This window comes from Mobula hypostoma, chromosome 5 (genome assembly GCF_963921235.1).
Source record: "Mobula hypostoma chromosome 5, sMobHyp1.1, whole genome shotgun sequence".
Classification (NCBI taxonomy): Eukaryota; Metazoa; Chordata; class Chondrichthyes; order Myliobatiformes; family Myliobatidae; genus Mobula; species Mobula hypostoma.
In genome coordinates this window covers 3404631-3431247 of record NC_086101.1, presented here as the reverse complement: position 1 = coordinate 3431247, position 26617 = coordinate 3404631, and the positions used below count along the sequence as shown (strand labels likewise).

Genomic DNA, 26617 nt, shown 5'->3' with positions numbered 1-26617 from the left:
ATGCTGAGGAACTGAAAGCCGTTCACCCTTTTCAACCCCAGATCCACTGATGTCAATAGGGGTTAGCCTCTGTTCCTCCTCTAATCCACAACCAGCTCCTTTGTTTTTGCGACATTGAGGGAGAGGTTGATTTCTTGACAGCACTGTGTCAAGGTGATGACTTCTTCTTTGTAGGCTGCCTCATTATTATTTGTGATTAGGCCAATCAGTGTGGTGTTGTCAGCAAATTTAATTAGTAGATTGGAGCTGTAGGTGGCAGCAGAGTCATGGGTATACAGAGATCAAAGGAGGACCCCTGAGAAGCACCTGTGTTGAGGGTCAGAGGGGCAGAGGTGAAGGAGCCCACTCTTATCACGTGCCGGCGATCTGACACAAAGTCCAGGATGCAGCTGTACAAAGGCACGGAGAAGGCCGGGGGGGGGGGCAAGGGGGTAGAGTGTGAGTGTGAGTGTGAATGTGTGTGAGAGTGTGCGAGTGTGAGTACACACACACACACACACACACACACACACACAACTATATATATATATATATATATATATATATATATGACTAAACACAAAATAATTGATTGCACAAGTATTCACCCCCTTCAAGTCAGTATTTAGCAGATGGTAGCACCTTTGGCAGCAATTACAGTCTTGAGTCTGTGTGGAGAGGTCTCTATCTGGTTTGCACATCTGGACACTGCAAGTTTTCCCCATTCTTCTTTACAAAACTGCTCAAGCTCTGTCAGATTGCATGGGGACCGTGAGTGAACAGCCCTTTTCAAGTCCAGTCACAAATTCTCAATTGGATTGAGGTCTGGACTCTGACTTGGCCGCTCCAGGACATAAACTTTGTTGTTCTTAAGCCTTTACTGTGTAGCTTTGGCTTTATACTGGAAGTCTGAAAAACAAATCTTCTCCCAAGTTGCAATTCTCTTGCAGACTGCATCAGGTTTTCCTCCAGGATTTCCCTGTGTTCTGCTGCTTTCATTTTACTCTCTACCCTTACAAGCCTTCCGGAACCTGTTGTAGTGAAGTATCCCGACGGCAGGACGCAGCCTGTAGCGAAGTATCCCGACGGCAGGACGCAGCCTGTAGCGAAGTATCCCGACGGCAGGACGCAGCTTGTAGTGAAGTATCCCGACGGCAGGACGCAGCCACCACCACACTCCACAGTTTAGATGGTGTGTTTGATAACATGTGGTGTTTGGCGTAACATCTAGCACAACGGCTGAAAAGCTCAATTTTGGTTTCATCAGACCACAGAAAGTTCTTCCAGCTGACTTCAGAGTCTCCCACATGCGTTCTGACAAACTCTAGTCAAGATTTCAAGTCAGTTTTTTTTCCACCAATGGCTTTCTCTTTGCCACTCTTCCATAAAGCTGCTATTGGTGAAGCATCCAGGCAGCAGTTGCTGTATGCACAGTCAAGCAAGAAGGGGACTAGTGAGGGAGGCCACCAAGAGAACAGTGTCAACGATGTGAACATATCTGCAGTGACCAAGGCTTTTGCTCAGTGCGGTATTTGTCAGTGTGGAGTGCCACAGGAAGGGTGTGGCTCAGGCAGCAGAGGAGCAATGCCAGGGACGGGGTTAGCATGGGTGCAGGCACACCCAGCCCTGGGACACCCAGCAAGGTCATTTGATTCCAAATAACTGGTTTACTGATCATTACAGAATGCCTCTCTGATGCTTCCCACTCCATACCCTCTCCCTTCTTTTTCCAACCGTGATTCCCCTCTCCCTGCCCCCTTCCCACTGTGAATCCACAATAAAGACACATATCAGAATTGGCTTTATCATCACTCACGTGTCATGCAGTGTTTTTTTTTGGCGGCATTACAGTAGAAGACTGTCAGTAAACAGCAAAGGTCTTGGCCTCACTGTATACATGTGCCTAAGACTTTTGTACAGCACTGTTCAGTAGCATCAGGACTAGGACTGCCGTACCAGGTAGCAGACTCTTCCCTCAGGCTGTGAGACCAATGGTCACCACCAAGGCCGGCTGGTGGCGAGTGAGATCAGCGCCGGACTCCAGAGCGAAGGTTCCCGAGTTCGAATCCAGGTCGGACCACTCCCGAGCACGCTTTCCATCCGTGCCGGGTTGAGTGTCGAGCTAGCCACTCGGCCTCATAAAAAGTACAAGGGTCGAGTCAGGAACGTTCATAACGTTACCCGGTCAATCCTGACACCACGTGCCAGACAAGAATGTCTGAATGTGGAAAGAAAAACCACCAAGGTCTCGTCACTGGGACAGTGAGCTGTTTACTGATCCTGTGCTGCACACTACAAGCAATTTGAATTATATTTACGTACTTGTGGTAATATTTTGGTTTACGTGCTGTGTGTGATATATGTTTTGTGGGTGCACCATAGTCCAGAGGAACGTTGTTTCGTTTAATTGCACAGCCAGATGACAATAAACTTGAACAACATTCAGGAAACGTACCTGGCCAGAAGGGGTAATTGGTTGAGCTGCCTCGTACAGACTCAGCCAGGGGTCCTGGGGGTCTCTGCAGAGACAGCGAGTTCTTGGCTGAGAGCCCGGAATCATTTAGGAACACCTGGAGATAGAAACAGCAGGTGAGGTCATGTGGCATGTTCAACACAAAAATCCCAACCCACACAATTCCACTTACCTCCCACACGTTACAACACACACCCACATCACAACGGATGGTTCAGAACCCTTTATCCAAAATACTTGGGGCTGGAAGTGGTTCAGATTTTGGAATTCTTTGGATTTGGAATATATAATGAGATAGTTTGGGATTGCCATAATTTCCGACTGAATTTGTCTAACATTAGTTCATTATACACATACAACACACATCAAAGTTGCTGGTGAACGCAGCAGGCCAGGCAGCATCTCTAGGAAGAGGTACAGTCGACGTTTCAGGCCGAGACACTTCGTCAGGACTAACTGAAGGAAGAGCTAGTAAGAGATTTGAAAGTGGGAGGGGGAGGGGGAGATCCAAAATGATAGGAGAAGACAGGAGGGGGAGGGATGGAGCCAAGAGCTGGACAGGTGATTGGCAAAGGGGATATGAGAGGATCATGGGACAGGAGGCCCAGGGAGAAAGACAAGGGGGGGGGGAACCCAGAGGATGGGCAAGGGGTATAGTCAGAGGGACAGAGGGATAAAAAGGAGAGAGAGAGAAAGAATGTGTGTTTATAAATAAATAACGGATGGGGTACAAGGGGGAGGTGGGGCATTAACGGAAGTTTGAGAAGTCAATGTTCATGCCATCAGGTTGGCGGCTACCCAGACGGTACCCATAAGGTGTTGTTCCTCCAACCTGAGTGTTCACACCCTGTCCTCACCTCACAGGACCCTAAACTCACACCCTGTCCTCACCTCACGGGACCCTACACTCACACTCGGTCCTCACCTCACGGGACCCTATACGCACACCCTGTCCTCACCTCACAGGACCCTACACTCACACCCTGTCCTCACCTCACGGGACCCGACACTCACATCCTGTCCTTACCTCACGGGACCCTACACTCACACCCTGTCCTCACCTCACGGGACCCTACACTCACACCCTGTCCTCACCTCACGGGACCCTCCACTCACACCCTGTCCTTACCCCCCGGGACCCTCCACTCACACTCGGTCCTCACCTCACAGGACCCGACACTCACACCCTGTCCTTACCCCACAGGACCCTACACTCACACCCTGTCCTCACCTCACGGGACCCTACACTCACACCCTGTCCTTACCCCCCGGGACCCTACACTCACACCCTGTCCTCACCTCACGGGACCCTACACTTCACCCTGTCCTTACCTCACGGGACCCTACACTCACACCCTGTCCTTACCCCCCGGGACCCTCCACTCACACTCGGTCCTCACCTCACAGGACCCGACACTCACACCCTGTCCTTACCCCACAGGACCCTACACTCACACCCTGTCCTCACCTCACGGGACCCTACACTTCACCCTGTCCTTACCTCACGGGACCCTACACTCACACCCTTTAACTTCCAGGTTGAGTCGGTAGTGAAGAAGGCGAATGCAATGTTGGCATTCATTTCTAGAGGAATAGAGTACAGGAGCAGGGATGTGATGTTGAGGCTCTATAAGGTGCTGGTGAGACCTCACTTGGAGTACTGTGGGCAGTTTTGGGCTCCTTATTTAAGAAAGGATGTGCTGACGTTGAAGATTCACTCGAATGATTCCAGGAATGAGAGGGTTAACATATGAGGAATGTTTGTCTGCTCTTGGACTGTATTCCTTGGAGTTTAGAAGAATGAGGGGAGACCTCATAGAAACATTTCAAATGTTGAAAGGCATGGACAGAGTGGATGTGGCAAAGTTGTTTCCCATGGTGGGGGAGTCTAGTACGAGAAGGCATGACTTAAGGATTGAAGGGCGCCCATTCAGAACAGAAATGCAAAGCAATTCTTTTAGTCAGAGGGTGGTGAATCTATGGAATTTGTTGCCATGGGCAGCAATGGAGGCCAAGTCATTGGGTGTATTTTTGGCTGAGATTGATAGGTATCTGAGTTGCCAGGGCATCAAAGGTTATGGTGAGAAGGCGGGGTGTGGGACTAAATGGGAGAATGGATCAGCTCATGATAAAACGGCGGAGCAGACTCGATGGGCCGAATGGCCGATTTCTGCTCCTTTGTCTTATGGTCTGATGGTTTGTCCTTACCTCCCGGTACCCAAGCAACTCTCCTGTGGTTGGTTTCCGCTCCACCTGCAGGGTCGACTGAGCAGGGGTAACGTCCACACGGTACAAGGCTTCCACACATTTCTCTCTGGGCCATATTCTGCAAAACAAAACCGGGAAAAGGACAGAGAAATCAACGCACTGAACTGCATGGAAACTGAGGAACCACCAGCCGCGGAAAACCGGTTAACTCACATTCAGGAGAGCCAAGGTTCCGAGATCGGGGCGGGGGGGGGGGCGTGGTTTTGGTGTGAGTATCAGAAGTTCAATTCGCAAGGTGTTTGTTGGCGGAAAGCAGGAAGTAACGGTTTGTGTAACGACTTACAGTGCCAGCGTTCAGACACCCCTTCCTATCGCTGTCTGTGAGGGATTTGCAGGGTCTCCCCCTGACCATGGGGGTTACCTCCTGGTGCTACGGTTTCTTCCCACAGTCCAAAGAGGTACAGGTTAGGGCTTGTACTTGTGGGCATGCCATCCTGGCACAGGAAGAGTGGCAACACTGGCCGGCTGCCCCCACCCCCCACCCCTGGCCATTCTTGAACTGTTTTTTCTTTCTATGTACTGTTTATCTAGTACACCATATGCTGCCATATGACAATACATTTTATGATATGCACCTTGTACCTAATAAAGCAGCCACTCTGTGCATGTTCATGGTCTTCTGCTGCTGTAGCTGATCCATTTCGAGGTGTGACACATTGTGCATTCAGAGATGCTCTTCTGCACACCACTGTTGTAACACATGGTTATTAGAGTTACTGTCGCCTTCCTGTCATCTTGAATCAGTCTGGCCATTCTCCTCTGACCTTTCTCATTAACAAGACAGTCTCGCGCACAAAACTCCCATTTACAGGATTTTTTTTTTTGATGCTTGCACCATTCTCTGCAACTCTAGTGACTCCTGCGAGGAAATCCCAAGATATCCTTTTTAAATCTTTTTATTAATTTTTCAAAATTACAAACTCAATAACAAAGTTGGTACAAAGAGATTGGAAAAATGTTCATCAACATATATAAAATGAATTTTAAGTAACATAGATATAAAAGACTTCCAAACTCATAATGAGATTAAACATTAAAAAAGAAATAAAACGAAAAAAAACATAAACCAAAAAAAACCCCAAAAGACAAAAAAGAAAAAAAAACCCCAAGAAAAAAAACAAAACAGGACTAGACCAACAGCTTATATCGGACATGTTCAATAATGTCGTTAACTCCGCTCCTCTCATCATATAATTTAAGTTTAGAAAAAAGATTCGGAAAGGTCAGATTACATCATATGAAAATCTTGCATAAAAGGTTTCCAAGTTTCTTCAAATTTAACCGAAGGGTCAAAAATATCACTTCTAATTTTTTCTAGATTTAAACTTAATATGGTTTGAGAAAACCATTGGAATGTAGTTGGAGGATTAGTTTCCTTCCAGTTCAACAAAATAGTTCTTCTCGCCATTAAAGTAACAAAAGCTATCATTCGACAGGCTGAAGAAGACAAAAGATCAAAATCCCAAGATATCAGCAGGTTCTGAGATATTCAAACATCCCTGCCCGGTACCAACAATCATTCCACGGTCAAAGTCACTTAGATCACATTTCTTCCCCATTCTGATGTTTGGCCTGACAAACAACTGAACCTCTTGACCATGTCTGCATGCTTTTCCGCACTGAGCTGCTGCCACATGATTGGCTGATCAGATATTTGCATAAATGAGGTAAACAGGTGTACCTAATAAAGTGGCCACTGAGTGTGAGTGATAACAAAGCTAATTCTGATTATCATTATTTTAAGTACAACACTAGCCCAATGTGGGAGCGTAGCCTGAGGGAAAAGAGGCAGAACTACAGATGCTTCCTGACACCCCACCAGCAGAACAGCTGTTTCCCCCCCCCCAACACATACACACACAGACTTACTTCTGGGAGTTCTCAAAGTGGTGGATGAGGAGCTTCTCGGGGTCGGACAGGAAGCACATCTCTGCCTCGGTGAGGAGGTCCACAGCGAAGGGCGGCAGGCCATGTGGAAGCTGTGGGGAGGGGAAAGGAGAATTGCCGAAAATTAACTTGCAGGTTGAGTAAGGAAGGCAAATGTGATGTTAGCACTCATTTCAAGCAAGAATGTAATACTATAAGATACAGGAGCAAAATATGGCCATATGGCCCTTGTGTCTGCTCTGGCATTCCATCAAGGCAGATTTGTTGCCCCCTACCAACCCAATTTCCTGCCTTCCCCTGTAAAATTTGATACCCTGATTAATCAAGAACTGAGAACCCTCCACCTTAAATATACCCAGTGAGCTGGCCTCCGTAGCTGTCTGTGGCAATGAATTCCACAGATTTACCACCCTCTAACTAAAGAAATTCCTCCTCAGGTCTATCGTGTGCTCAGTGCTGGGACCCCAGTTGTTTACAATATATATTAATGACTTGGATGAGGGAATTAAATGCAGCATCTCCAAGTTTGCGGATGACACGAAGCTGGGTGGCAGTGTTAGCAGTGAGGAGGATGCTAAGAGGATGCAGGGTGACTTGGATAGGTTGGGTGAGTGGGCAAACTCATGGCAGATGCAATTTAATGTGGATAAATGTGAAGTTATCCACTTTGGTGGCAAAAATAGGAAAACAGATTATTATCTGAATGGTGGCCGATTAGGAAAAGGGGAGGTGCAACGAGACCTGGGTGTCATTATACACCAGTCATTGAAAGTGGGCATGCAGGTACAGCAGGCGGTGAAAAAGGCGAACGGTATGCTGGCATTTATAGCGAGAGGATTCGAGTACAGGAGCAGGGAGGTACTACTGCAGTTGTACAAGGCCTTGGTGAGACCACACCTGGAGTATTGTGTGCAGTTTTGGTCCCCTAATCTGAGGAAAGACATCTTTGCCATAGAGGGAGTACAAAGAAGGTTCACCAGATTGATTCCTGGGATGGCAGGTCTTTCATATGAAGAAAGACTGGATGAACTGGGCTTGTACTCGTTGGAATTTAGAAGATTGAGGGGGGATCTGATTGAAACGTATAAGATCCTAAAGGGATTGGACAGGCTAGATGCAGGAAGATTGTTCCCGATGTTGGGGAGGTCTAGAACGAGGGGTCACAGTTTGAGGATAGAGGGGAAGCCTTTTAGGACCGAGGTTAGGAAAAACTTCTTCACACAGAGAGTGGTGAATCTGTGGAATTCTCTGCCACAGCAAACTGTTGAGGCCAGTTCATTAGCTATGTTTAAAAGGAAGTTAGATATGGCCCTTGTGGCTACAGGGGTCAGGGGGTATGGAGGGAAGGCTGGGTTCTGAGTTGGATGATCAGCCATGATCATAATAAATGGCGGTGCAGGCTCGAAGGGCCGAATGGCCTACTCCTGCACCTATTTTCTATGTTTCTATGTTTCTATGTAAATGAATGTCTCTCTATTCTGAGGCTGTGTCCTCTGGTCCTAGACTCCTCCACTACAGGAAACATCCTCTCCACATCCACTCTATCTGTGCCCTCTGGTCCTAGACTCCCCTCTATAGGAAACGTGTTCTCCACATCCACTCTATCTGTGCCCTCTGGTCCTAGACTCCCTCATTATAGGAAATATCCTCTCCACATCCACTCTATCTGTGCCCTCTGGTCCTAGACTCCCTCACTATAGGAAACATCCTCTCCACATCCACTATATCTGTGCCCTCTGGTCCTAGACTCCCCCACTACAGGAAACATCCCCTCCACATCCACCCTATCTGTGCCCTCTGGTCCTGGACTCCCCTCTATAGGAAACGTGCTCTCCACACCCACTCTATCTGTGCCCTCTGGTCCTAGACTCCCCTCTATATGAAACGTGCTCTCCACATCCACTCTATCTGTGTCCTCTGGTCCTAGATTCCCCTCTATAGGAAACGTGCTCTCCACATCCACTCTATCTGTGCCCTCTGGTCCTAGACTCCCCCCTATAGGAAACGTGCTCTCCACATCCTGTCAATATTCGATAGGTTTCAATGATACTTCCCCACCCCCCATTCTTCTAAACTCCAGTGAGTACAGGCCTAGAGCCATCAAATGTTCCTTAAGTCCTCCTCTGCATTGTCTTTTCCCCTCTCCTTAAGGAGAGACGGGGAAAGGGCAGGAGACTGGGGTTGAGAGGGGTAATAAATCAGTCATGATGGAATGGCAGGGTAGACTCAATGGGGCGATTGGCCTAACTCTACTCCTACGTCTGATGCTCTAATGAAATCAGAACAGTGACCTGCGGTGCTGGGCGACAGTGTGCTGCCTTAACTGATCCAAGTATAAATTCCACAAAATTAGCACAGTACGTTACCAGAACAGGTCAATATAAACTTAAATTAACATCAACGATACATAACCCAGAACGTCTAAAGGAACACACACGATTCTGGGGGAATTCAGCAGGTCAGGCAGCACCCACGCACACAGTTGATGTTTCGGGCCTGTTTTACTTTTAAAGGGGCGACACGACAGCATAGCAGTAAGCATCACACCCTAAAGTGCCAGCGATCGGGGTCCAGTTCTGCTGCCATCAGTAGCGTTGGGGTTTTACAGATAGATCAAGAAGCCGATGGCAGTCCAATCCAGCTCAGAAGGAAATTGTTCCAACCAAGTGTCAGGGGTTTCTTCTGTTATGTTCGAAAAAAATGGCTTCTTTGTTAAGTTAACTGCTGAGAAAGTTCTCTCTCTAGCACCTTGTTTGGGTTATATTACCGATAATGAGGATTGTATTCATTTGCTAACCAATTGGGATAGATGTTATTCTTTCTTGAGTGTCTGTATAAGCTATTGTTTTGCGGGCTTTGGGGCAGAAGGCAATGGGGGCAGACAGAGGAGACACGATGCTGTAAGCTCGGCGGCGGAACGGACCCCGAGCCGGAGTCCGAGGCCCAGGGTCTTCGGCGAGGAGAGGAGACGAAGACAGACTCGTGTACAGCGTCTGGTCGACCATCGTGGCTGGTCCCAGGTGGTGGGTCGAGGGGGTCGGAGGGGATCGAATGGTGGAAAGAGGATTCCGTTAATTGAGCTCCAACAGTTGTACACGAAGTGGTTGAACTTTGATAAGTTTGGCGCCTTTTATTTTCCTTTTATATTTTATCTCTATTAATTACATTGTTCCAGTAAGATCTATAGAGTGTAATCATTCAATCGCATATGGTGTATTGTCTGTTATTTGGCGGGGTGGGTACATCACACAGCCTCCACACAAACTTGATTACCCAGTTTGGCAGGGCTGAAGGCTGCTTCCACTAGACGAAAGCGAGCTGAGCGATCCTGAGGCTTACCAGGGGCTACACAAGTTTGCCCGCAAGCCTGGGACTGGGAACATGGCCCACCCAACCCGTGAATTCATCTTCAGAGTGGGGTAGGGTTGGCTGCCAAACTCAAGGAGGGAATGGATGGCCTCTGGCACGGTGACGAGGGTACCAGGAGAGGGAGGTAACTGGGGTGCAAAGGAACAAACTGCAGATTACTACGGTACCCCGTTACCTCCTCCTCTGAGAGCGGCAGCAGGTCATAAACTAAGCCAGCGCCATCATGGGCTCAAGCCTCCCCGGCATTGAAGACTTCTTCAAAAGGTGATGCCTCAAAAAAGTGACATCCATTATTAAGGACCCCCATCACCCGGGCATTGTCCTCTTCTCATTGCTACCAACAGGGAGGAGGTACAGGAGCCTGAAGACTCAACATTCAATCAACATACATCAAAGTTGCTGGTGAACGCAGCAGGCCAGGCAGCATCTGTAGGAAGAGGTGTAGTCGACGTTTCAGGCCGAGACCCTTCGTCAGGACTAACTGAAGGAAGAGTGAGTAAGGGATTTGAAAGTTGGAGAGGGAGGGGGAGATCCAAAATGATAGGAGAAGACAGGAGGGGGAGGGATAGAGCCGAGAGCTGGACAGGTGATAGGCAAAAGGGATATGAGAGGATCATGGGACAGGAGGTCTGGGAAGAAAGGCGGGGGGGGAGACCCAGAGGATGGGCAAGAGGTATATTCAGAGGGACAGAGGGAGAAAAAGGAGAGTGAGAGAAAAAATGTGTGCATAAAAATGAGTAACAGATGGGGTACGAGGGGGAGGTGGGGCCTTAGCGGAAGTTTTGGAAGTCAATGTTCATGCCATCAGGTTGGAGGCTACCCAGACGGAATATAAGGTGTTGTTCCTCCAACCTGAGTGTACTCAACATTCAAAGATTCTTCCCCTCTGCCATCAAATTCAGAATAACAATGAACCCATGAACACTACCTCACTTTTTTTTGTGCTCTTTTTGCACAAATAATTGATTTTTTTTTATATACTTTGTGCAAAAGTCTTAGGGTGATTAAGACTTTTGCACAGTACTGTGGTAATTTTATGCATCATGCTGTACTGCTGCTACAAACAAATCTCATGACATGTATAAGTGCTGATAAACCCGATTCTGATATGGTGGACTGAGAGTGAGAAAGGGGTCGGGAGAGGGGAATCACGGTTGGGAAAAGGGGGAGAGGAGAGGTGAGGGAGTGAGAAGCACCTGAGAGACATTCCAAAATGATCCAAAAAAAAAAAATCAATAGTTTGGAATCAAATGACCTTGCCTGGTGTCTCGAGGCTGGGCGTGTCGGCACCCACGCCACCCACTGCCCTGGCACTCCTTTGCTGCCACCTGTCCCACACCCCTCTCACGTGCTCCATCCTCGCCATTCCCAACATCCTTTCCTCCTGCCAGATTTACCAACGCTCTCTCCGCTTCTCATTGACAAATACAGAATCAGATTTATTACCACCGGCATCTGTCGTGAAATTTGTAAACTTAGCAGCAGCAGTTCAATGAAATATACAATATAGAAGAAAATAAATAAATTACAGTATATGTATATTGAATAGATTAAAAATCGGGCAAAAACACATAAATAATACTGCATATATTAAAAAAAAGAGGTAGTATTCACAAGATGAATGTCCATTTAGGAATCGGATGGCAGAGGGGAAGAAGCTATTCCTGAATCGCTGAGTGTGTGTCTTCAGGCTCCTGTACCTCCTCTCTGATGGTAACAGTGAGAAAGGGGCACGCCCTGGGTGCTGGGGGTCCTTAATAACGTACGCTGCCTTTCTGAGACACCGCTCCCTGGAGATGTCCTGGGTACCTTGTAGGCTCGTACCCAAGATGGAGCCAACTAAATTTATGACCTTCTGCAGCCTCTTTCAGTCCTGTGCTCCTCCCCCCACACCAAACAGTGATGTAGCCTGTCAGAATACTCTCCACACTACATCTATAGAACTTTTTGAGTGTTTTTGTGGACATACCAAATCTCTTCAATGAAGTAGAGACGCTGTTTTGCCTTCTTTGTAGCTGCATCGATATGTTGGGACCAAGTTAAGTCCTCAGAGATCTTGACGCCCAGGAACTGCGTGACACAGAGCATGCGCTGCCAGCAATCAGCAGGATCTCAAGCAAAGGGGCTGTGATCTGCGCAAAGCTATCAAGACTGCAAAACAATACAGGGGCAAGACTGAGTCAAGATTCACAACAAATAGCACACGTGACTTGTGGCGAGGGCTGCATACCATCGCAGACTTCACAGCCAAACATTGTGGTGCCGCCAACATCGTGGCCTCTCTCCCAGATGAGCTCAATCGCTTTTACACTCAGTTCGATGCCACTAACTCTCAGCCTCTGAGGAAAGCCACTGCTACAACCTGCAACCTGGTCGTCTCTGAGGTTGAGGTACGCAGGTATTTCCAAAGAGTGGACAGTCGCAAGGCTGCAGGACTGGACAGCAGCCCAGGGCGAGTACTCAGGATGTGCACAGCACGACTGGCAGATGTGTTTACTGACATTTTTAATCTCTCCCTCTCCTAGTGTAGAGTGCCCTCCTGCTTCAAAACATCCACCGTTGTCCCTGTACCTAAAAAGACCAAGGTAACATGTCTGAATGACAGGCGTCCTGTGGCTTAATAATAAGCAAATGCTTTGAGAGGCTGGTCAAGGATTAGATTAGATTCAACTTTATTGTCATTGTGCCGAGTACAGATACAAAGCCAATGAAATGCAGTTAGCATCTGACCAGAAATGCAAAGAATAGTGTTATTTACAAAATAACTGCGAATAAAAAGCACACAGCACACAAATATAAAAGTACTGAGACAGTACAATATGGATGCAATACTGCTTAGCGCTGTGATGTGAGGTTCAGCAGGGTCACAGCCTCAGGGAAGAAGCTCTTCCTGTGCCTGCTGGTGCGGGAGCGGAGGCTCCTGTAGCGCCTACCAGATGGGAGGAGAGTAAAAAGTCCATGGTTAGGCTGAGATGCATCCCTGATAATGCTTTTCGCCCTGCCCAGGCAGCGTTTATGGCAGATGTTCTTAATGGTGGGCAATTGGGTGCCGATAATCCGCTGGACAGTTTTCACCACACGCTGGAGTGCTTTGCGGTCCGATACGGGACTATTGCCATACCACACTGAGATGCAGTTGGTGAGTATGCTCTCAATGGTACAGCAGTAAAAGTCGGTCAGTATCCTGGGACAGAGGTGAGCTTATTTCCTGCGAAGCATCAAGAAAAGGGGCTATTACAACCTTTTGATCAGGATGGAGGAGTTCAGGGACCAGATGAGGCCCTCGGAAATGTGGACACCAAGGAATTTGAAGCTTGATACACGCTCCACTACAGCTCCGTTGATGTAGATGGGGACGTGAGTGTGGCTCCTAGCATGCCTGAAGTCCACAATGATCTCCTTGGTCTTCTGGTGTTAAGGGCCAGGTCGTTGTCGGCACACCACGCAGCCAGGTGCTGGACCTTGTCCCTGCAGGCCGTCTCGTCATCCCCTCTGATCAGGCCAACCACCGTGGTGTCGTCTGCGAACTTGATTATGGAATTAGAACCACGTACAGGAACACAGTCACAGATGAAAAGGGAGTACAGAAGAGGGCTCAGCACACAGCTTTGAGGCACGCTGGTGTTCAGGGTGAGAGTGGAGGAGGAGAGGTTGTCTAACTTAACTGATTGGGGTCTATTAGTCAGAAAGTCATCTGCAACTTGCTACCACCCAAACTGGATCCCTACAATTCGCCTACCGACACAACCGATCGACAGATGACACAATAGCCACTGCTCTACGTACCATCCTTACACATCTGGAGAAGGATGCTTATGTGAGAATGCTGTTCTTGGACTACAATTCAGCATTCAACACCATGGTTCCATCCAGGTTCAACAGGAAGCTCCGAGACCTCAGCCTTGACCCTGTCTTGTGCAGCTTGATTCTGGACTTCCTGTCAGATCGCTGACAGGTGGTAAGAGTGGGTTCCCTCACCTCCACCCCTCTGACTCTCAATACAGGAGCCCCTCAGGGCTATGTAGTAAGTCCCCTCCTTTGCTCCCTGCATACCCATGACTGTGTCGCCACCCACAGCCCTAATCTGCTAATTCAATTTTGCCAATGACACTACATTGATTGGCCTAATCTCAAACAATAATGAGGTGGCCTACACGGAAGAAGTCATCTCTCTGTCACAGTGGTGTCGAGAAAACAACCTCTCCCTCAATGTCGCAAAAACAAAGGAGCTGGTTGTGGATTACGGGAGGAATGCAGACGGACTAATCCCTATTGACATCAATAGATCTGGGGTTGAGAGGGTGAACAGCTTCAAGTTCCTCAGCATCCACATCACCGAGGACCTCACGTGGTCTGTACACACGGGCTGTGTGGTGAAAAAGGCACAACAGCGCTTCTTTCACCTCAGACAGTTGAGGAAGTTTGGTACGGGCCTCCAAATCCTAAGAACTTTCTACAGGGGCACAATTGAGAGCATCTTGACTGGCTGCATCACTGCCTGGTATGGGAATTGTGCTTCCCTCAATCACAGGACTCTGCAGTGTCACGTGTCCAGTTTCATTTTCCTGGGAGTTCATAGTTTTGTTTACTGTCAGCATCACCTTATGACGTATGCCAACAGTGTGAAAGGAGTGTGGCCATAGTGTTGAGAGGGAGTCAAAGAAAAGAGAGAAAGAGAGAGAGAGTGAAGACTGTACTTCGAGCTATCCAGGAACAGCTCACGATCGAGAAGGGTAAAGTCTAATGCTTACCCAAACCCAAAGGATTGGGTTAATTAGCGGCACACAGTGCACTGTGGAGACATGTCTGTCCTTCGTATGATCCATGGGTGTGGATTTCGTGACAGTCTCTTTGTGAAATCGCTCCTCGTGAACTTCGGAACAATATTCCTCGGCTGTATCTCCGGTAACCGTTTCTTCGTTCGCTAGCTGTGAAATCTTTGGAATTCGTTGTGATTGCCTCGTCGCTGCACTGTGAATCCACAAGTCTCTCCTCTCATCTATTTCGTGAATTACTGGGACTCTCTGAACTGCCACTTTAAGACTGTGCTTGAGTAAGATTTGTTAAGAATGGGTTCTAAGTTTGACTGTAAGGGAGCTATAGACGCATAACACCGTTAACTTCTGTTTAAGAAAGTCGTTTATTTAATTTGCTATATTTTTGAGTAGATGTAAATAAATATAATGGTTTTAATATTAAAACCTGACTCAATTTGTCATCTCTTGCTGCTGGTACGTTACGAAATCGTAACAGCAGAGAGTGCTGCAGACAGCCCAATGCATCTGTACTTGTGAACTTCCCATGATTCAGGACATTTACAAGGACGGGTGTGTAAAAAGGGCTGATCTGAGTGTATTTCTATGTTACATTGACTGTTCTATTCATTATAAATAACTACATAAATTATAAGTTAGACAAAGACGTAACCGTAAGGCTCAGTGCTGGGACCCCAGTTGTTTACAATATATATTAATGACTTGGATGAGGGAATTGAATGCAGCAACTCCAAGTTTGCGGATGACACGAAGCTGGGTGGCAGTGTTAGCTGTGAGGAGGATGCTAAGAGGATGCAGGGTGACTTGGATAGGTTGGGTGAGTGGGCAAATTCATGGCAGATGCAATTTAATGTGGATAAATGTGAAGTTATCCACTTTGGTGGCAAAAATAGGAAAACAGATTATTATCTGAATGGTGGCCGATTAGGAAAAGGGGAGGTGCAACGAGACCTGGGTGTCATTATACACCAGTCATTGAAAGTGGGCATGCAGGTACAGCAGGCGGTGAAAAAGACGAATGGTATGCTAGCATTTATAGCAAGAAGATTCGAGTACAGGAGCAGGGAGGTACTACTGCAGTTGTACAAGGCCTTGGTGAGACCACACCTGGAGTATTGTGTGCAGTTTTGGTCCCCTAATCTGAGGAAACACATCCTTGCCATAGAGGGAGTACAAAGAAGGTTCACCAGATTGATTCCTGGGATGGCAGGACTTTCATATGAAGAAAGACTGGATGAACTGGGCTTGTACTCGTTGGAATTTAGAAGATTGAGGGGGGATCTGATTGAAACGTATAAAATCCTAAAGGGATTGGACAGGCTAGATGCAGGAAGATTGTTCCCGATGTTGGGGAAGTCCAGAACGAGGGGCCACAGTTTGAGGATAGAGGGGAAGCCTTTTAGGACCGAGATTAGGAAAAACTTCTTCACACAGAGAGTGGTGAATCTGTGGAATTCTCTGCCACAGGAAACAGTTGAGGCCAGTTCATTGGCTATATTTAAGAGGGAGTTAGATATGGCCCTTGTGGCTACGGGGGTCAGGGGGTATGGAGGGAAGGCTGGGGCGGGGTTCTGAGTTGGATGATCAGCCATGATCATAATAAATGGTGGTGCAGGCTCGAAGGGCCAAATGGCCTACTCCTGCACCTATTTTCTATGTTTCTATGTTTCTATGTAACATAAAGATTTTTTAATCCTCATGTATGTGAAGGATGTAAGAAATAAAGTCAATTCAATTCAAACTTGAAGCTGCTCACTCTCTCCACTTCTGATCCCTCTATGAGGATTGGTACGTGTTCCTTCGTCTTTCCCTTCCTGAAGTCCACAATCAGCTCTTTAGTCTTAGTGAGGTTGAGTGTCCGGTTGTTGCTGTGACACCACTCCACTAGTTGGTATATCTCGCTCCAGTATGCAGACATCCTACCCTGCAAAAACTCATTTCAGGGAGGTAGCACCATCAATTTGTGGGAGACTCCTGAAACTTCTGGGAGAGGTGGGATGTCTGCAATAGAGTAGTTCCTTAGCAGCTGGCCAGCTAGTTTAAATAACATTAGCTACGCTAATGAACGAATGACACCTGTTAAACTCACCTCAACATGTCTTTTACAGTCTTAACCCACCATGGGCAATAGAAAAGTCACTGTTGCAAACAGTGCAGCGAGCAACACTGTCATTATTTTTGACCCCTATTAGGCAGGGGCACAGTTTAGTGTAGTCTGGGGTGAAGTATGTTTTATATTTTCTTTTTTTTTCGGAACACTCTGCCATGGTGCTCTCTCTCTCTCGCGCGCATGCTCTCTCTCGCGCTCTCTCAAAAAAAATCGATTTCCGGGATATTGTATATCATTTGCGGGCATCAGGGAGCCACTATCAATATGCAGGAGACTCCCGGAACTTCCAGGAGAGGTGGGATGTCTGATTATGCACTCTCAGCTCCATTTGAGATTCTACCAACAATGGTTGTATCATCAGCAAATTTATAGATGATATTTGAGCTATGCCCAGCCACATAGTCATGGGTATAGAGAGAGTAGAGCAGTGGGCTAAGCACACATCCCTGAGGTGCACCAGTGTTGATCGTCAGCGAGGAGGATACATTATCACCAATCCACACAGATTGTGGTCTTTCGGTTAGGAAGTCAAGGATCCAATTACAGAGGCCTAGGTTCTGCAACTTCTCAATCAGGATTGTGGGAATGATGGTATTAAATGCTGAGCTATAGTCAGTGAACAGCATCCTGACATAGGTGTTGGTGTTGTCCAGGTGGTCTAAAGCCGCGTGGAGAGCCATTGAGATTGCGTCTGCCATTGACCGTACACACGCACACCACCCCCCCAAGACTTTTGGACAGTTCTGTGTATGTTGCTTATGGTAATTTATAGTCTTTCTATTATGAATTGCAATGTACTGCTACCAGTACAAAACAGCATATTTAACAAACCATCCCAATGATATTTAACCTGATTCGGATTCCAATTGCCACTCAGGTTCAATGGGGACCTGCCTCTGCTCAGTTCCCATGATGGAAGCTGAGGGCGATGAGGGAAAAACAGACTCTCCCACAAGTGAGACAGGGGTGGATGTCGCTATTGGCGTTTCTTAGCATGACATAATGCTGTGGGGCACCTTGGGAACGACAATCTCGTGCAGCACAGCTTGATGGATACAATTAAATATTCCTTTTTGGTCTGATACAGCATCACAACTGCTTCCAAGGTCTGTAGAGTTAACAAAGATGTCTTAATGAGATTGAATAAACTGTCGCTACTTAAAACCGATGGAAACAATGCCGACTACGGCCGTACTTCTCACCGGATTCCACATAGAAAACATGGCTGCAGGTCAGTGATACAAACATGTTTATGGCTGGCAAGTGTAGCCTCTGGTACCGGACGCAGCGATTTAGATTGATGGGTTCAGTATACACCGTCAGGATAGGACTGTCGAATCTCTCAGAAGCAGAGGTGGGGTGTACGCCTCATGATCAACTCCTCTTGGTGCACAGATGTGACCAGTGTTGTCCCAATTCTGCTGGAATATCTCACAATTGCAGTATGTGCAGTCCATTTTACCTGTCATTTTGTGATCATTTTGGTAGTGGTGTACATTCCACCTCAGGCCAATGTCAAACAGGCATTGATCTGAGCAAGAGGATCCATATGCACGAAACAGCACACCCTGACGCCCTCACTATCATTTTGGGGATTTTAACCAGGCCGCCTTAAAAAAAATCATTAACTAATTACCGTCAATCATTAAACAAGTACCTCTGGTACTAGTAGTAGCAGAGGTACTTATTAATGATTGACGGTAATTAGTACCAGAGGAAACAACACACTGGACCACTGTTACACCACCATCAAGAGAGCTCACCATGCTATTCCACGCCCTCACTTCGGGAAGTCTGGTCACCTGGCTGTACGTCTACTCCCTGAGTATAGGCAGAGACTGAAGACTGCAGCACAAGCAGTGAGGACCAAGAAGGTTTGGATAAGGGAAGCACAGGAGCACTTACAGAACTGCTTTGAATCGGTGGACTGGACTGTATTCAGGGATTCATCTTCGAATCTGGATGAGTTTGCTGCTGTTGTTACTGACTTCAGTAAAACCTGTGTGGATGGGTGTGTGCCTACAAAAACTTGCTGTACATTCCCAAACCAAAAGCCACGGATGAACCAGGAGGTACGTCGTTAGCTCAGGGCTAGATCTGTGGCATCTAACTCTAGTGACCCAGACCTGTACCAGAAAACCAGGTATGACTTGCAGAGGGCCATTTCAAGAGTGAAGAAACAATTTTGAGCAAGGTTGGTAGTGACATCAGATCCACGGTAACACTAGCAGGGTTGGCAGGACATTCCTTCCTGCAAAGCAAAACCCAATAGCATAAATGGCAGTGATGCTTCACGACCAGATGAGCTCAACGTCTGCTATGTTTCACTTTGAAAGGGAGAACACAGCTACAGCTGTGAAGATCCCTGCTGCACCCGGTCACCCTGTGATCTCCGTCTCAGAGGCTGATGTTAGGCTGTCTTTTAGGAGGGTGAACCTCGCAAGGCAGGAGGCCCCGATGGAGTACCTGGTAAGGCTCTGAAAACTTGAGCTAACCAACTGGTGGGCGTATTCAGAGACATTTTCAACCTCTGACTGCTACGGTCAGAAGCTCCCACCTGCTTCAAAAAGGCAACAATTATACCAGTGCCAAAGAACCGCAGTGTGAGCTGGTTAATGACCATCACCCAGTAGCACTCACATCGACAGTGATGAAATGCTTTGAGAGGTTGATCACGGCTAGAATCAACTCCTTCCTCAGCAAGGACATGGATCCATTGCAATTTTCCCATCAGCACAATATGCCTATGACAGACAAAATCTCAATGGCTCTTCAAAAGGCCTTAGATCACCTGAACAATACAAACATACCTCAGGATTCCCACGACTGTGTGACTAGGGTATCACTCAAACACCATCTACAAATCTGCTGATGATACCATTATTGGTAGAATCTCAGATGGAGATGAAAGGGCACCCAGGAGCAAGATGAGCCAGCTAGTGGAGTGCTGCTGTAGCAACAACCTTGCACTCAACGTCAGTAAGACGAAAGAGCTGACTGTGGACTTAGAAACATAGAAAACCTACAGCGCAATACAGGCCCTTCAGCCCACAAAGTTGTGCTGAACATGTCCCTACCTTAGAAATTACCTAGGCTTACCTATAGCCACCTATTTTTCTAAGCTCCACGTACCTATTCAAAAGTCTCTTAAAAGACCCTATTGTATCCACCTCCACCACTGTCACCGGCAGCCCATTCCACGCACTCACCACTCTCTGTGTAAAAAACTTACCCCGACATCTCCTCTGTACCTACTCCCCAGCACCTTAAACCTGTGTCCTCTTGTGGCAACCATTTCAGCCCTGGGAAAAGCTTCCGACTATCCACATGATCAATGCCTCTCATCATCTTATACACCTCTATCAGGTCATCTCTCATCCTCCATCGCTCCAAGGAGAAAAGGTCGAGTTCACTCAACCTATTCTCATAAGGCATGCTCCCCAATCCAGGCAACATCCTTATAAATCTCCTCTGCACCCTTTCTATGGCTTCCACATCTGTCCTGGAGGGAGGAGACCAGAACTGAGCACAGTACTCCAAGTGGGGTCTGACCAGGGTCCAATATAGCTGCAACATTACCTCTCAGCTCCTAAATTCAATTCCACGATTGATGAAGGCCAATACACCGTATGCCTTCTTAACCACAGAGTCAACCTGCGCAGCTGCTTTGAACGTCCTATGGACTCAGACCCCAAGATCCCTCTGATCCTCCACACTGCCAAGAGTCTTACCATTAATACCATATTCTGCCATCATATTTGACCTAACAAAATGGACCACTTCACACTTATCTGGGTTGAACTCCATCTGTCACTTCTCAGCCCAGTTTTGCATCCTATCAATGTCCCGCTGTAACCTCTGACAGCCCTCCACACTATCCACAACACCCCCAACCTTTGTGTCATCAGCAAATTTACTAACTCATCCCTCCACGTCCTCATCCAGGTCATTTATAAAAATCACAAAGAGTAGGGGTCCCAGAACAGATCCCTGAGGCACACCACTGGTCACCGACCTCCATGCAGAATATGACCCGTCTACAACCACTCTTTGCCTTCCGTGGACAAGCCAGTTCTGGATCCACAAAGCAATGTCCCCTTAGATCCCATGCCTCCTTACTTTCTCAATAAGCCTTGCATGGGGTACCTTATCAAATGCCTTGCTGAAATCCATATACACTACATCTACTGCTCTTCCTTCATCAATGTGTTTAGTCACATCCTCAAAAAATTAAATCAGGCTCGTAAGGCACGACCTGACTTTGACAAAGCCATGCTGACTATTCCTAATCATATTATACCTCTCCAAATATTCATAAATCCTGCCTCTCAGGATTTTCTCCATCAACTTACCAACCACTGAAGTAAGACTCACTGGTCTATAATTTCCTGGGCTATCTCTAATCTCTTTCTTGAATAAAGGAACAATATCTACAACCCTCCAATCCTCTGAAACCTCTCCCGTCCCCATTGATGATGCAAAGATCATCGGCAGAGGCTCAGCAATATCCTCCCTCACCTCCCATAGTAGCCTGGGGTACATCTCATCCAGTCCCAGCGATTTATCCAACTTGATGTTTTCCAAAAGCTCCAGCACATCCTCTTTCTTAATTTTCCTCAAGCTTTTCAGTCCGCTGCAAGTCATCACTACAATCACCAAGATCCTTTTCCATACTGAATACTGAAGTAAAGTATTCATTAAGTGCGTCTGCTATTTCCTCCAGTTCCATACACACTTTCCCACTGTCACACTGGATAGGTCCTATTCTTTCACATCTTATCATCTTGCTCTTCACGTACTTGTAGAATGCCTTGGGGTTTTCCTTAATCCTACCTGCCAAGGCCTTCTCATGGCCCTTTCTGGCTCTCCTAATTTCCTTAAGCTCCTTCCTGTTAGCTTTCTGAACGTTTCATAAGCTTTTCTATTCTTCTTGACTAGATTTGCTACAACCTTTGTATACCACAGTTCCTGTACCCTACCATCCTTTCCCTGTCTCATTGGAACGTACCTATGCAGAACTCCACACAAATATCCCCTGAACATTTGCCACACTTCTTCCATACTTTTCCCTGAGAACATCTGTTTCCAATTTAAGCTTCCAATTTCCTGCCTGATAGCCTCATAATTCCCCTTACTCCAATTAACACTTTTCTAACTTGTCTGTTCCTATCCCTCTCCGATGATCGAATTATGATCGCTATCTCCAAAATGCTCTCCAGTGAGAGATCTGACAGCTGACCAGGTTCATTTCCCAATTTCAAATGAAGTACTGCCTCTCTTCTTGTAGGCTTATCTACATATTGCGTCAAGAAACCTTCCTGAACACAGCTAACAAATTCCACCCCATCTAAACCCCTTGCTCGAGGAAAGGTAAGATGGAGGAACATGAACCAATCCTCATAGAGGCATCAGAAGTGGTGAGAGTGAGCTATTTCAAGTTCCTAGGTGTCAAGATCTCTGAGGATCTAACCTGGTCCCAACATATCACTACAGCTAGAGAAGGCAAGATAGCGACTATATTTCATGAGGAGTTTGAAGAGATTTGGTTTGTCACCTAAAACACTCGAAAACCTCTACAGATGTACTTTGGAGAACATTCCGACAGACTGCATCACTCTCTGGTAGGGAGGGTGGGGGGATGCGTCTGCACAGGACCGAAAAAAGCTGCACAAAGTCATAAAATTAGTCAGCCCCATCTTGGATACTAGCCTCTGTAGTATCTACAACATCTTCAAGGAGCGGTGCCTCAGAAAGGCAATGCCCAATATTAAGGATCCCCATCACCCAGGCCATGAACTCTGCTCACTGTTACCATCAGGTAGGAGGTACAGAAGTCTGAAGACACACACTCAGCAATTCAGGAACAGCTTCTTCCCCTCTGCCATCCCATTCCTAAATGGACATTGAACCCGTGAACACTACCTCACCTTTTTAAATTTTTTTTTCCGTTTGTGTTACGTTTAATCTATTTGATATACATTAATACACTTACTGCAATTGATTTACTTATTTGCTTTCTATATTATCATGTACTGCATTGAACTGCTGCTGCTAAGTCAATAAATTTCATGGCGCATGCTGGCGATAATAAACCTGATTTTGCGTACTCTGAATGCACAGACTGAGGCTTTGAACCACATCCACAGTACTCCGCATCCTCCACTGTGAGCAGACTGAGATACTGAGATTCATTCATTCGTATAGTGTACATCTGCTACACATACATCGAAACATACAGTGAGGCGCGACGCGGGACACCGGCACGTGGGAACGTACAGTGAAATGCATCATTTGTGTTAACAACCAGCACAACCTGCGGATGTTTCGGGGGCAGCCGCAAGTGTCACCACACACTCCAGCACCAACAGCAGCACAGTGTAACAGTGCAGAATAACACAGATACAAATGCTGGAGAAATTCAGGGTAAGGCTGAGCCCCCTTTCCCACCCACTCACACACCTCCCAGCCCCATTACATGCCAGCTCAGGCCCGGCAGCACTCCCACTCAGTCTCCAACTTCCGGTCAAGCGAGAGTGGCCGGCGCTGTAGTGAAAGGCTATTGCGCTGTGAGTGACCCGGGTTCAATTCACCGCCATGCGCAAGGAGTTTGTACGTTCTACCCGTGACCGTACGGGTTTCCTCCGGGTGTCCCCACATCCCAAACGCGTACAGGGTAGGGTTAGTGAGTCGTGAGCGTGCTGCGTTGGTGCTGGGAGCTTGGTGTCACTTGCAGCTGCCCCAGCACATCCGCAGAGTGTTGACGCAAATGATGACTTGACTGTTTCTTTCGACGTGCACGCCAATCAAATCAGCACTTGACCTTGCCACGGGGTGGGGGGAGTTTACTGAGGCAGTTTAGCTGGTAACCCCGACCAGCTGCACGATAGGTCACTGGTCATTATCTGTAACGTGACCATTATACACGAGTGCAGTCGCCAGGGGCGGGGGTTCAGTATCATGCCCAGGACCAGAGCCAACACCAAGTGCACACTCACCGTTGCCAGCGGGAGGATTGTGCCCTTTTCCGCCGGCTGCGTGACCAGTTCAAACTTCCCGGAGCAGCCCACCTCGAGGATAGACAAGGGGAGATCGTGGGCATCTCGCGGAGGGACTTCTGTAATGCAAATGAGAGAGATGAAAGGCGAGCCCAGACAGAGTATACATACAGATTAGCTTCATTAGTGACACGCACAAAATGCTGAAGGAACTCAGCATGTCAGACAGCATCTATGGGAATGAATAGGCCTGAAATATGCATGTTGCTCCAGATTTGCAGCATCTGCTGTTTATAGTTTAGTTTATTTTATCACGTGTACAGACATCCCACCCTGCAAAAACTCATTTCAGGGAGGTAGCACCATCAATTTGCGGGAGACTCCTGGAACTTCCGGGGGAGGTGGGATGCTGCAATAGAGTAGCTCCTTGGCAGCCAGCCAGCTAGTGTAAATAACGTTAGCTATGCTAATGAACGAATGACACCTGTTAAACTCACCTCAACATGTCTTTTACATTTTAACCCACCATGGGCAATAGAAAAGTCACTGTTGCAAACAGTGCAGCGAGCAACACTGTCATTATTTTAACCCCTATTAGGCAGGGGTACACTTCAGGGTAGTCTGGGGTGACGTACGTTTTATATTTTCTTTTTTCTGGAACACTGTCCCATGGCGCACTCTCGCTCGTTCACTCTCGTGGTCACTCTCTCTCGCTCTCTGCTCGCGCGCTCTTGCTTGCTTGCTGTCGCTCTCTCTCTCGTAGTCTCTCTCACGCTCTCTTTTGCTCTCTCTCGCTCGCTCAAAAAAATTGATTTCCGTGATATTGTATATAATTTGCGGGAGACTCCCAGAAGTTCCGGGAGAGGTGGGATGTCTGCGTGTACGTTGAAAGAAAGAGTGAAATCCGCCGATTGTGTCAATGACCAACGCAGCCCAAGGATGTGCTGCCGGCAGTTTGCAATTGTCGCCACACTTCCAGCACTAACGTAGCACGCCCACAGCCCAAGTCACCCTCAACTGTACATCTCGGGAATGTGGAGGGTAACCTCGCAGTCACAGAGAGCATTCAAACTGGCAGGGAGCTCGGTGCCCCCTTACAGTGCAAAGTCTCTGCTTGTGGAGTCAGTGGAAGGCTGCTGGTCCCAGCTGGCAGGGAGCTCGGTGCCCACTCACAGTGCAAAGTCTCTGCTTGTGGAGTCAGTGGAAGGCTGCTGGTCCCAGCTGGCGGGGAGCTCGGTGCCCACTCAGTGCAAAGTCTCTGCTTGTGGAGTCAGTGGAAGGCTGCTGGTCCCAGCTGGCAAGGAGCTCGGTGCCCACCCACAGTGCAAAGTCTCTGCTTGTGGAGTCAGTGGAAGCCTGCTGGTCCCAGCTGGCAGGGAGCTCGGTGCCCACTCAGTGCAAAGTCTCTGCTTGTGGAGTCAGTGGAAGGCTGCTGGTCCCAGCTGGCAAGGAGCTCGGTGCCCACCCACAGTGCAAAGTCTCTGCTTGTGGAGTCAGTGGAAGGCTGCTGGTCCCAGCTGGCAGGGAGCTCGGTGCCCACTCAGTGCAAAGTCTCTGCTTGTGGAGTCAGTGGAAGGCTGCTGGTCCCAGCTGGCAGGGAGCTCAGTGCCCACTCAGTGCAAAGTCTCTGCTTCCGGAGTCAGTGGAAGGCTGCTGGTCCCAGCTGGCAGGGAGCTCGGTGCCCACCCACAGTGCAAAGTCTCGGAGTCAGTGGAAGCCTACTGGTTCCAGCTGGCAGGGAGCTCGGTGCCCACTCACAGTGCAAAGTCTCTGCTACCGGAGTCAGTGGAAGGCTGCTGGTCCCAGCTGTCAGGGAGCTCAGTGCTCACTCAGTGCAAAGTCTCTGCTACCGGAGTCAGTGGAAGGCTGCTGGTCCCAGCTGGCAGGGAGCTCAGTGCCCACTCAGTGCAAAGTCTCTGCTTCTGGAGTCAGTGGAAGGCTGCTGGTCCCAGCTGGCAGGGAGCTCGGTGCCCACTCACAGTGCAAAGTCTCAGAGTTAGTGGAAGCCTGCTGGTCCCAGCTGGCAGGGAGCTCGGTGCCCACTCAGTGCAAAGTCTCTGCTTGTGGAGTCAGTGGAAGGCTGCTGGTCCCAGCTGGCAGGGAGCTCGGTGCCCACTCAGTGCAAAGTCTCTGCTTCCGGAGTCAGTGGAAGGCTGCTGGTCCCAGCTGGCAGGGAGCTCGGTGCCCACTCACAGTGCAAAGTCTCAGAGTCAGTGGAAGGCTGCTGGTCCCAGCTGGCGGGGAGCTCGGTGCCCACTCAGTGCAAAGTCTCTGCTTGTGGCGTCAGTGGAAGGCTGCTGGTCCCAGCTGGCAGGGAGCTCGGTGCCCACTCACAGTGCAAAGTCTCTGCTTGTGGAGTCAGTGGAAGGCTGCTGGTCCCAGCTGGCAGGGAGCTTGCTGCCCACTCAGTGCAAAGTCTCTGCTTGTGGAGTCAGTGGAAGGCTGCTGGTCCCAGCTGGCAGGGAGCTCGGTGCCCACTCACAGTGCAAAGTCTCTGCTTGTGGAGTCAGTGGAAGCCTGCTGGTTCCAGCTGGCAGGGAGCTCGGTGCCCACTCAGTGCAAAGTCTCTGCTTGTGGAGTCAGTGGAAGGCTGCTGGTCCCAGCTGGCAGGGAGCTCGGTGCCCACTCAGTGCAAAGTCTCTGCTTGTGGAGTCAGTGGAAGACTGCTGGTCCCAGCTGGCAGGGAGCTCAGTGCCCACTCAGTGCAAAGTCTCTGCTTGTGGAGTCAGTGGAAGGCTGCTGGTCCCAGCTGGCAGGGAGC

General features: G+C 48.2%; 1 protein-coding gene across 2 annotated transcripts in view; it reads right to left on the bottom strand.

Annotated features, from left to right (window-relative positions):
• Nucleotides 1-26617, bottom strand: part of skic2 (SKI2 subunit of superkiller complex) — a 130309-nt gene that overhangs the window by 85212 nt on the left and 18480 nt on the right. Inside the window, exons 2-5 of one of the 2 annotated variants that reach the window (XM_063047877.1) lie at nucleotides 23857-23975; nucleotides 6590-6699; nucleotides 4661-4778; nucleotides 2435-2549 (exon numbers count right to left, since the gene is read on the bottom strand). In XM_063047877.1, coding sequence (XP_062903947.1) covers nucleotides 2435-2549; nucleotides 4661-4778; nucleotides 6590-6699; nucleotides 23857-23975 — 462 coding nt within the window. Of the gene's footprint in view, nucleotides 1-2434; nucleotides 2550-4660; nucleotides 4779-6589; nucleotides 6700-11945; nucleotides 12116-23856; nucleotides 23976-26617 lie in introns of those variants that run through there. The other variant, XM_063047878.1, reaches the window with a different exon arrangement.